At 46.4% G+C, this 12,441-nt stretch overlaps 1 protein-coding gene across 1 annotated transcript; it reads right to left on the bottom strand.

Moving 5' to 3' along the window:
* Positions 1–207: 207 nt before the first annotated feature.
* Positions 208–12,125, bottom strand: selenon (selenoprotein N). The gene is made up of 12 exons (XM_088602966.1): positions 11,642–12,125; positions 9,800–9,917; positions 8,950–9,080; positions 8,633–8,845; positions 7,445–7,569; positions 6,513–6,650; positions 6,080–6,161; positions 5,278–5,466; positions 4,692–4,797; positions 4,145–4,257; positions 3,043–3,144; positions 208–1,743 (listed from the first exon to the last, which is right to left on the bottom strand). Exons 1-12 carry the CDS (start codon positions 11,870–11,872, stop codon positions 1,573–1,575), a joined length of 1,719 nt encoding a protein of 572 aa, XP_088459092.1. The 5' UTR covers positions 11,873–12,125; the 3' UTR covers positions 208–1,572.
* Positions 12,126–12,441: the final 316 nt, after the last annotated feature.

Here is a 12,441-nt window from a genome sequence, read left to right on the forward strand (position 1 = left end):
TTCTAATGGGATCTTTTGCCCCAACCACCTCATCAGAAAGACGAACGCGCCACCACCACCCTATGATGAATAATTAAGGAAAAACACCAAAAGGGGGGGAAACAAGTTTCTATGAATATTCACCAGAAGGCTGGTGTAGTTTTATGTGCGTTACATCAGCAAAGGGAGTAGGGTTTTTCATAAGGCAATCTGACAGAACTCAAAAACTTACAGTTCAACGGATTGATTTTATTTTAAAAAATAACAAAACGAGACCTTTAAAACACAGCGAAAAACCAGCATCTGTGAGGAAAGGTGGGGTTTTTGCCCTCCAAACAGTTTTTGGACTCGCCTGACTAGGCTGCCCTTCGACCACAAGGGTGTCGTGTTGCGCAGACGAGAAAAAACAAATCCGTCCCCCTGCGGTGTTGCATGTAGACCATCTGCTTCCTCTCGGGGAAGAGCAGGGGATTTGCATCCAGAGACCACCGCAAAACATCAGACCTCCCCCGGCCCACACAGAGCTTTCAGACGAGGCCGTCACTAACTGCAGCAGTCTTGGAAGCAAGAATCCACTCCACCCTGCCCCCTGCAGGCAAGTAAGTGGTACCGCAAACACTGAAAACAGACCTTGCAGTGTACGAAAGTATTGCACATTTCAACGCTACAGACAAGAAATGAGAAAAAAAAACAGAAACGTAAGGCAATCAACTCACGCAGTGCAGTTTTTGCTGTTTTGGTATAACAATTTTTTCAGAACATGTGCCACTGGAATGTGCCTATTCTGTGGTTTCATTTTTTTTAATTTATTTTGGTGCGGGTGCGTCTTGTTTCAGGCAAGACTTGAAACATGCCAGGCTGCCAGTAGGGAAATAACAGAATTGCAAGATCCGTTATGAACAATCCTTAACAAAAGACACTAAAAATGCAACAAGTGCTCCAGTTGTCAGCTGCTGCAACTTAAATGACTCTCAGTATATATATAATGTGAGTCACAACAGGACAATGGCACGGTCCTCAGTTACAGAGTAACGCCTAAAATCCCAATACATACCCAACACATACAATAAACGTAATTTTTATGTTACGTTTCAAAGTCAAAAAATCATTATCAACCATCTTCCTATTAAATAACTAATAACCGCATAATTAATAAAGTATTCATTGATGGTTCAGACTCACTTATAACAGTTCCCTAAACTAACATGCTAGCATCCGTAGGAATCCTTGTGGCATAATGATTGTCTGCTTCCAGCAGGGAGCTGGCTCCTGTCTGGGCAAGAATCAGACACACCCATGTGCTGCTGAGAACATGCACCGACTGGTAGAGAGGCCAGTGAAACGGAGACTCTCGGCCAGAAAGGCCATCAGTGTGCGTCCACGTGCACAGCTACAGTCAGGAGCATTCTCAAGACCCCCCCCCCAAAAAAGGAAAGAAACATCAGCTGCCCAGGTGTGAAACAGCACACCCCCGTGGTGTATGTAAACGTCTGGAAATCACATCTCGTCCCCGATAGTGACTCTGTTTCCCAGAAGCCTCCCCCCACCCCCACCCCCCCGGACGCTCTCCCTCTGCCCGCCTCCCGCTGGCCTTTACAGCCCCCTGTACTCTTTGGCCTTCTCCATCCCCTCCTTGAGGAAGCGGATGTAAGTGGAAGTTGAGGGGTCTTCGAATCCCCCCGCGAAGCCGAACGTGGTGCCGTCCGTTTCCTCTGGCTTCATGGCGGTCATGTCCAGGAAGTAGTTGGCGTTGATATGGTGGACCTGTGGGGGGGAGGGGAGAAAGGGCAGAGAGCGGTAGTCAGACTCACCGTTTTACACATGTTATTGCAGTGACCCTTCATTCCAAACCAAAACACTTTTTTACAGCTGCAGGTAAACAGAACAGGGATTCCCAAGCAACCTCCAGTCCTGGTGTTCCACTGGTTTTCCTTCTAGCTGAGTTCTCAGTCTGCAGTGCTAATGGATGGAGTTAACTGACCAGCTTACTTCTTGAGACGTTCGGTTAACCTGTTTCTGTACCCAGTCCCAAGTTAAATAAACTTTTTTTCTCAAGGGTATATTTTCCCACTACTTCACCATACAGAATTTCCTCCTTGCTCATTCTGATTTCGGACAAACAACTTCGGTTTATGAAAACCGACGATCAGTTAATAATGAACAGGACGCAGGTGGGAATGACAATGTATCAGCCCCTCTCAGACTGAGCTTGTTCTTTTCCTTCTGCGGAGGGCTATCTGGGTGCCTTTCAAGCAGCACTCCTCATCTGAGGATAGTTCTGAAACTCAGGGAAGAAACCAATGAAAAATCCCCTTCAAAGTTTTCAAAGTGCTGAAAGTTTAACATTTTAAAAGCTTCAAAAGTGAGTCTGTGATGATGAACGCAGCTGCAGCAAAAACCAGAGAACACAGTACAGTTTTCCCTTCAGGACCAGGGCTGAGAACCACTGTGAGAGACAACCAGCCAAGGTGCAAAAGTCACAGATTAGTCATAAGTCACACTGTAGTCCTGTTAAAGTACGACCCAAGTGTGACCTGCAGCTAAATGCTTTGATAAATCATTTTTTCTAGAGTCAGTTAACAAGGTATCTTTTGCAGAAAATTAAGAACTACAGGAACATTGCTGGTGTACATAAAGATGAATTTATATGTAGTTGCTATCAGATTCAGTTTAATTATGGTAAGCCAAAGTTATAACATCAGGTGGGTTTTCTCCACATACACAATCTAAGTGTAAAAGCCAGTTTATTCCCCCTCCTGTTTCTGTCACAGGTTTGTAACAGGACAATTTAACTTAACAGAAGTGCTATAGATCTCTCTTACAGCAATGGAAAATGAAGACCATAAGAAAACAGTGTCCATCAAAATGCAAGAATCATGTCTGGAGAGGAGGTGCTGTATGCCGTGACAGTCACGGAAGTAAATGCACAAAGAATTAAACAAACCTGCTTCATCAACAGAATAACAGCACAGTTTAGCCTGGACTAACAGTGAGTTTGTGAATTGGACCTCATTAGTGAGAGGAAACAAAACATCAAGGAACCAAGGGGCAAGGCTCACTCACCACTGTGCCATTGGGCAGACAGATCATCATCTCTACGGGAAAGTTGTACTTCTCCAGGTGCAGAGCAGCCAGCTGGGCCAGGCTGGGGTTCTGAGAGTCATCCTGGGGAAACGCACACCAGGAGACACATCAAAAGTGTTGGGAAGTGTAAGTCTTACAAGGTGGCTCAAAAAGACTCCCCTCCTGCAAATTACGGAGTGTTGATCCTTGAGACCATCTCGGTGACATAATAAATTGACAGTATGGCAAAATGCTGGCAAATTCTGAATGAAGCACAAAATCGTGAACTTTGTACTGTGTGGTCTCCATTTTGTTGCAAACCGCTGATCTTGCCTCGGGCGAGAGAGCAAGAGTTTGTGTGAATTGAAACGTGAAGCAGCCCTTCCTGCTCACTAGTCTCCATAATGACTAATGCAATGCGATGTATGAGAGAATAAGTACAGGTTGTGCAGCAGACATTTCACCACGGAAATGTTCCCACGTGATCTGCATGCAGAGTCAACAAGTTGTATTTTTCTGCAAAAAAGTCTCGAAATCAATTAAAAGTGTATTCACAAGCCTGCTTCTTTACGATTTAACAGGGCCGCTTCAAATCACAGGAGTTTTTTTTTGCCTCATTCCGAATCACAGAATTCCGGAGACTTCGTCTGTTCTGTTACGTTACTGTACACATTTTATTTTCATTGTGGTATTCATAAATGCAGATTGTTTCTAACCCTGAAATATAAAAACAGTGTTGCAGTTCCCCCTTAAGATTACAAGCTGCCATAACTTTTACTTAGGGGGCGTGTCAGCCGCGTTTTTGAGGTTGTAGGTGGTAACAGTGGGAATGGGAGTGCTTCCCATGTTTCCGTTTCTCAGTGCCAGTTTTCGATAAAGTTTATTTGAATACATTTCCCAACTGGTCACCGTGTCCAAGAGAAAAAGGCCAAACAATGAGCAACTTGCTTTACAGAAACACGCCAGATGCCAAAGTTTTTAAGACTGAAAATGCTTCAGGTCTGGGGTTTGCTTCAGCACAGCGCTGCTAAACTCTGCTGGAAGTTGCCGTGATGACGTCGGTTACCCTGGGAAATGGGTCCGAGGCCACGGCCTCACTCACCCTCAGCTCCTCCAGCTCTTTGACCAGGGACCAGCTGCTGATGAAGCTCTGGTTCAGCACAGCCAAGACGGGCGAACTTTCCAGGACGGTCTCCCGGAGAGTTCGCCCCGAACCTGCAGCAGGGAGAGAGAGTGTGTGGGGGGAGGAGAGGTGTCACTCACCCAGGTCACATCTAATCGAACCACATCGTCAATTCAAACCTAACAGATCTGATCACATGGCTCAAAATCATGCATTACATCTTGCCTTGCACATCATATCCTGCAACATCCCTTAAGATCAGGAACTGCAATGCACTCCAGTGTGTCGAATCACAACTATCAAGCCCTAGATATATACCTTAGTAAGGATCTCAGTCTATTGTATCACACTTAAGACTTATTAGCTTGTTACTATTCACTTATACTTTCCATTTGGATTTTACTTTCTCTTCTGCAAACTCCCACTCTGCTCTCTGGCCTCATGTCTGCTGTGTAGAGCTGCTCTATCAGTGTCAGTGTCTCCTAACTCCCCCACCCCCTCCATCCTCCTGCTTCTGCCAGCCCACCTCAGCATGACTGGTCGTCCAAAGCCCCCCACAGCAGGATGGAGTGCACCAGCTTGTTCTCAGCTTTGGCCCTGTCAAAGGCCTCAAGGAAGGGAAGGTAAGACACCTGCAAAACAAGGCCGGGCGTTGCTCCATGAGAATGCGCCACAACTCAGATGGGCCGAGACTATAGGAGTGCTGTGTCCCGGCCTCTTCGTCATGCTGGGTAGCTTTTTCACATGCAGAAGCAGTGCTGCTCTACAAACTTCAGTTATCCGCATGTTCAATCTCCTTGCTCACTCACTGTAGCAGCTTATTAGAAACCAAAAACAGATCCTTTGGGTTGCAGTCACTCGCCTATCTCCTCAGTGTGTGACATGGCCTGGCTGATAGCAGACATAATCGCTAAAGCCTAACAATATCTTTTTAGTCCTGATTCCAAACACCACCCCTGCTCTGGCAGTCTGAATTCGGGCAGCTGTCTGTACCTTATTTCTCTCCCCACTGGCAGCAGTAAGATGGGCTGAATAACACATAGCTATGTCCAGGCCCAAGAGAAACATCACTGACTGGCTGAAAGCTAGAGGTCTGAGACCAGGGAACGTGCCTTTTTGAAGGGGTAGAGGGTGACCTCCAGACGGCGGGCGGCCTCCTCTCTGCTGATCTGCGAGTGCCAGTGGATCTCCTCGAAGACGAACTGGACGGGCTCCCCGCTGGCGCCCCGGCTGTCTATGACGTTGCCCTCCTCGTCGTGAATGAAGGAGGGGATGGAGGGGCCCACGGCCTGCAGCTCCATCTGCAAGAGAGCACCCTCGCACATGGACCACTCATCATAATCAACAGACAGCCCCTCCACATACACAGCGCTTTTCTGGACACTCCACACAAAGCGCTCTACGGGTAATGGGGACTCCCCTCCACCGCCACCAACGTGCAGCCCAATCCTGCATGATGTAACGGCAGCCATGGTGCACCAGTACACTCATCACACACCAGCTATCAGTGCGGAGGAAAACAGAGTGATGAATCCAATTCATAGACAGGGATTATTAGGAGGCCATGATTGGTAAAGGCCAGGGGTAACTTTGGCCAGGACACTGGGGGGTAACACCCTACTCTTTTCGAGAAACACCCTGGGATTTTTAATGACCACAGAGAGTCACGACCTTGGTTTTAACGTCTTATCTGAAGGACGGCACCTTTTTACAGTATAGTGTCCCCATCACTACACTGGGGCATTAGGACTCACAAAGTCGGGTGGAGCAGTGGCACTGTGGCTAAGGATCTGTGCCTGTGGCTGGAAGGTTGCTTTTCACAGAAATATCAAAGCTTGAGAAATTTAAGTGTACATCTGACTAACCCTTCACTACACCTATTCATTTCGTGCCAGTAGCTCAGAGGTCCAGTACCTGGGGCAGGTAGCCAATGTCCACTTCCATATTGCTGCTCTCTGTGGCCCCATACAGCCACTCCATGTCCACATTCAGTGACCTGCAGGGAGGGGAGAGAGATGTCACAGCTTCAAATGGAATCCAAAACTTACCAGTGGGAAAAAAAAATCTTGTTTTTGTCAATCATTCTTTCTTTCTTCTTTCTAGAGTCACTCTCAATTCCTAAAACTGGTTCCCGTTTCATTACAGAAACAGTTTGAGCTGGCTGTTTCACCCACACACACCACAAAGTACCAAAGTCTGTCAATTTAGCAAAATGTAATGATGTCAGAATGTGACGTTTTTAATTATCATGCAGAAAGATGCCTGGACAGCTTGGTCAGGGTTCAACCATTTCACTCTTTTAAGTGCACTGAAGCGTGCCGAGAGGAAACTCCGACACAGCACTGACCTGTTGTTGGGGACGTAGAGGTGAAACTCCCGGATGTGAGACGAGTCCTTGGACAGGACGATGTTTCCGGTGAACTGTCCCGGGGTGAACCAGAAAGGGAAGTCTGGGACGTCGTTCAGCTGAAACTCTGCGTGGATCCTGAGGCGGCAACAGAACACATCGTTCCTGCCCGCCACTGACTTGCACCATCAACCAGCAAGATGCAGAGGTGACATTTCCATTTTGGCTGTTTGTCCTTATGATAAGGTACTGTATATACAGTATATATGTGACCTAGAAGCTGTTTTCCAGTACTGAATGTCCAATGTAACCGAACTCTTCAGAAGCAGTGACATGACGTACAGCCCTATCACAAAATCTCTGGCTTCATTTTTCCACAAAGCTATATCTGCTAAAATGCAACCAAGGTCTCTTCAATCAATACAGACTTTAACATAGACTAACATTTAAAAAAAGGACAAATCAGAAACCCATCCTAAAAATCTAAACTGGATTACGGAACCCTTTAACCATGCTGCTTAAGCCGACACCTTGACTTCCTGCAAGAAACAGCTGGATAAGAGCCTCACATTGGTGGCTTTTTCGCACTCACAGGGGGATTACTGTCTCCCTAGGTTAGAATAAATATGCAGACACGCATAAAAATGTTATAACTTGAGGTTCTGTGAATGTTTTTTGGCCTTTTGGATAATATCTCAGTTTTGTCCTGTGCAAAAATGCTGAGGAAGAAAACACACTATGCCAAATACATCCTGACATTTTGCTTTCCGCCATCATTGATTTCTATACATTAAACCCATCAAAGTACAGCACACACTGGCCTGAAACCACTGAAAGGGACAGAAGTAATAACTCAGCTCACTCTTTCATGAAATAAGATGAGCAAGTCACTTATGAAAAAATCAACTGATTCAAATCCAAAGAGTGCGGACCTGAAGACGATGTCGTAGTAGAATTGGCTGACAGCGCGGATACAGGCCACGGATCCTTGAGGGGCGAAGCGGGGCTTTATGAAGGGACGGGGGTGGAACATGCTGAGGAGGGTGTGAATTATCACCTGGAAATGAGAGGGGAAAAAAAAAGATTTCGTTCACATATGTTCAGCCGTGTTTGCGCTCAGACTTCTGTGTGGAGTTTGCATGATCTCCATGTGTTCATGCAGATGTTCTCTGGCACACTCCAGTTTTGCCAACGTTTCTCAAGACAAACTGCCTCCCAAGAGTGCAAACAAATACACAGACACACTGTATATATTGTATGAGTTATACTCACTTTGCAGCTTTGTGAATGGTTAATGGCACTCAGATAATAACTCAATTGTGTTTTGTGCAAAAAGGCCAGTGTCTCTGAATTGCTCCTGTGCCCATCAATAAAATGGACTGAGCCCCATGCTCCTGAGACAGGCTTTGCACGGCTGCAATCTTTAGCAGAAATAACCAGCATTTCGACAGTGGATGGACGGAGGTATTTATAAAAGGTAACAACTAAGAAGAAGCCTTTAAGTCTGACAAGCACAAAGGCAATGTTGCTGCACAGCCGTACAAGTTGTGATCACAGATCTATATTCAAATGTGACTGATCTTCAGGTGACTTCTAATCATACGCTGACTTACCCGAAACATGCTCTGTATCTTAATGTTTGTGTGTGAAGGTGATATTAATTTCTAATGTAACAGAAATGTCCTGACAACTTCAATAGATTTAACAACTTCAAAACAAGTTGTAGTATTCTCAGCCCACCAAAAAATAGGTTTACCAAATCTGATACAGAGAAATAAAATGCTCGTATAATGAGTATGTTTCCGAGTCAAATACTAAAACTTGAATGTAGGCTTTGCATTACGTATCTGGCCTGTTCTTTATGGTAAATCTGCCATCGTTTATTCCATCTTAAAAAAACTGATATTAAATCACGCCTAAAGAAATGGAGAATGGCTTGCTAACAAGGCCAGGGCAGTTACCCCTTTGCCCCTGGGTGCAGGAAGGCAATTACCTCTTTACCCCTGGGTGCAAGAAGGCAATTACCTCTTTACCCCTGGGTGCAGGGAGGCAGTTACCCATTTTGCCCCTGGGTGTGGGAGGGCAGTATTTTTTGCCCTTGGGTGCACAGAAGCAGTCACCTCTTTGCCCCTGGGTGTGGGAGGGTGGTAGCGGTTGTTGGGCAGGTAGATGGTGAAGAAGTTCAGCTCGCTGGGAATGATCCACCAGGTGTCCCCCACCTCCAGCTTGTTTTTGGGGGGCAGGAAGGCCCTGAACTGGTTGGCAGAGAACTCAGCAGTAGGGATGGTGGGACTCGTCCAGGTGCGCAGCCCGTTGAGAGCACTGCGGGTGACCTGGGGAAACAGGGGAACAGGTGCGTGGTTTGAGCTTGGCCAAAAACCCTGTTGGTCAAGAGCGCCAATCGAGCAACATCTAAAACAGGGCCACCCCTCCTTACCCCCAGGAAACCGTCTTTGCTCTTGGTCATGCTGTCCATCAGCAGGGGCTGGAAGCTGGCCTTCAACGTCAGGGCCTCAGCGTTGGGATCGTGGCTCAGCTCCTCCTCAAACTCCGAGGGAGGGGTGATTCCTGGCCAGGAGACACAGGCAGAGGGGACAAGCCCTTCCTGAGCACCACGGGCAAACCAATTTGCTTAGCTGGTAAACCAGTACCAGAATATGAGTCAGTATGCTCAGACCCTAGGAGTTCCAAGTGCATGTGAGGAAAGTTATTCTCTCCCTCAGATTCTGCTGTTTTTCCTCTCTCCAGCTCTTAGGTACTCTAACACCTAGGGACCCCCTAACCCTAACCCTGGTCCTGGGAGCCATAAGCATTTTCTGCTTTTCATTCCAGCCAACGATACCTTCCTGAAATGAACCCTAGAACAAGGACAAGGTGGCCTGTGACCACTGCACTTGAGCATTCATAGAGCCGGGTCTGATGGCTGACCTCTTTAGCATGGACAATCAGCAGCAACCCACACAGAACAAAAAACGATCTGCTCTTTAAGAGGACTGTGTTCGTTTACCCCAATGTTCTGACTCCATTCTGTGTTCTCTGCTGTCAATAGTATAACCTAATAAACAAAAACGCTTTAATTTTACTGATTGGAGTAGACCAGTTTTTTCCTCTTACAGGTTGGACTGTGGCTTAATTAAGAAATCGGCCGTGATGTCCAGATCTCTGCTCAGTGCCAATTTAAGGGTCCCTGTCCAACTGGCAGGACTGTGGCTCTTGAGGACCAAGGCTGAACACTCCTGCTCCAGTACAAGGCACTCAGCTACTCTGCCATTCCAGCCGCTCAGTACCGGTGAGCTTCTCCGCGATGGGCTTGAACTCCTCCGGGCTGAGGAACATGTCATGGTCCAGGTCGAGGGAGGAGAAGAGGAAGAGTCCTTCATTTCCTAGGGAGTGCAGGCCCGCCTCCTGGAAAGAGACACACAGCCGGTTCATTTCCAGTGCGCCAACACTGCTGGCTCCAGGCACTGGCGGGAATCTGGGTCACTCCACTGGACCCAGAAGGCACCACGGCTGAGGCTCACAGAACACCTCCACGGAGCGTGAAATTGATGGCAGGCAGGACAGCATCTTAACATCAGAGCGCAAATCAGAACCTCTTCCAGCTGAGGCGACTTTTACTTTTTAAGGTTCTGCCAGTGCCTCTATAATTCCAAGTCCCATTAAGTTTGCTCACCTGGCAATAGTTATTTTATATTGTTCATTTACAACCGCAACAGGATTAATTATGGAGTACATGTATCTTTATTTAATGTCACGCTGCTGGTGTCTATTCTTACCTGACTGGCAATTGAAAAAGGTGCCGTTTATCCGGCTGACCTTAGTGTCTGACAAGCTGGACGATGTGTTTGTGCTGAATCCCAGTGATTCCACAGCGACTGCAGAGAACACGTGTGACCCTTCCTGTCCGCCAGGCCCCGAGGGAGCAGAGAGCCTACTTCATGGAACAGTATTGGGAAGGGGGGGCAATTGTCACAGCTTTAAACAGCTGTGTTAGATAGTCAACTAGGAAGATGCAGCTGGTGATCAAGCTTTTGAGGCACAGTGCATCAAAATAGTGTATATTAAATACTGAAACTTTGTTTGCTGAGCTATGTTGTTTTTGAGCGCATTCATTCAATAGGGTACTTTGAATATCCAACATTTTACCCAGATAAAATGTACAGCTAAGAGCTGGTAACACTACTGGTTTTTGCCCCCATTTCTATGAGTATTACTTTAGTTTGCAATAAAAAAACGAGTTGAGAAGACGTACAGTAAGTACAATGCAGCTTACAGTGTGGGAGCAATGCAATCGTTAATGAGCTCAAGACAAGAGAGCTGAAACCGCTCCAGAGCGCAGACGTGCGAATCGTGCAGGTTCCAACCAGATGTTGGCAGGGGAACCTCTGGCTGAGATGTTTAATGGTGGGAGGCCAGGCTGCCTTATAAGGTCAGAACCAGAACTTGTCAAAGGTCCGGACAGGCAGCCAGAGGACAATTTTCATTCCGGAACAGCGGTGCCTTCCTACGAGAGTACCATGTGATTTATGTTCTACTTATTTCACGGTTAATTTCCCATCCGCAGTTTGGCCCATGATGTAAAGCACATTCGTTCAAATGAGACAATCTGACTTAGTTACACGAATTATTCTATGTTCACAATAATAATCCTCAACCCCCCAAGACATCAGATTACTTCTGCAAGTAAGGACATTTCCTACCAGAATAAAATACTTAACAGTAAAACGCTCCCTTTCAAACCTGTAGAAACCAAATATCACTCTTTTTGAACTGTTGAACGAAGATTTGCTGAGAAAACGGTGATAAATAAAACTGTCGTAGACGAAAAAAATTTGCATAAACGGCATGTGTTAGACCCGTTTTACGTGCAACACAAAAATTGAAATTTAAAATTGCAATAAACATACTACATTCGTCCAGGCGGTGCCAATATCAACTGCTTGCACACATGAGCATCTTCAACTTCAAAGTAACAGTAATTGCGGCTACAGTTCCAACTAGTATGAGCCAGTCGCGACACAGCACCGCTACAAGAAAAACAGTGCATCGCCGTTTCTTTTCCATCACTGCGTTTTGATTATGAAAACCATGTGATGCTCCTTACATTCAGTTCGTAACAGATCACTTACTTGCCGTTTGAGAAGCTGCGAATCCAGGTAGTATTTGATGCCGAGGGCGGCAAGCGGGACCGTTATAAGCAAAAGGAATAATTTGGGCAACAGTCCGACAAGCCAGGAGCGAGGCGACCCCCGGGACAGTACCGCTCTGGTGTGCAACGCGTTTCCCACATGCTTATCACCACCCGAGGCCACAGCTTGCTTATCGGGACTCGTTTTTCTTTTCCTCACGTCCGAGGACATCTCTCTCTCTCCCCCTGGATTAGTCGTCGGCTAAAAACAAAAAGTGCTCATGCTTTGGACCTGTTCCATACCAAGATGGACGGATGTAAAGGAGGGTTTTTGTTTAACAGCGTTACTTCAGTGTCTCATCCAGCTCTGTCTTGTAAAGTTACTCTATTGTGTCCGGCCACAAGACCGCCCTCGGCCCCTCTCTGCACACTGCAGCTGTGTTAAAGAGACAGCCCAGCCCATTTCCACTTCTTCCGACTCCCCGAGGGATCTCTGTCTGAATAGTTTCCTTAAAGGGCCAGCGCCCGGATTCCGTGCACATCTGAAGCGGCTACCGACACGACACAGGGCCGACTTGTGCAGAACAGGCGTTAGATATGAATTCGGAGGTTAAAGATGTTGTTTTTCATTAAGTATTCAAACTTAAATTTCTTGGTTGCTTGAGTTTTTGTATTCCAATTACCCACCGAATATAGATCTCTTACGGTTAGTACAGCTTTACTACATACACACTTTTAGTATACTAGTATATTAGTTTTAAGACAGTATATAAATACTGTATTCATTACTATATAAAGAAA

Source organism: Lepisosteus platostomus, chromosome 13, assembly GCF_059453375.1.
Source record: "Lepisosteus platostomus isolate fLepPlt1 chromosome 13, fLepPlt1.hap1, whole genome shotgun sequence".
NCBI classification, from domain to species: Eukaryota; Metazoa; Chordata; class Actinopteri; order Semionotiformes; family Lepisosteidae; genus Lepisosteus; species Lepisosteus platostomus.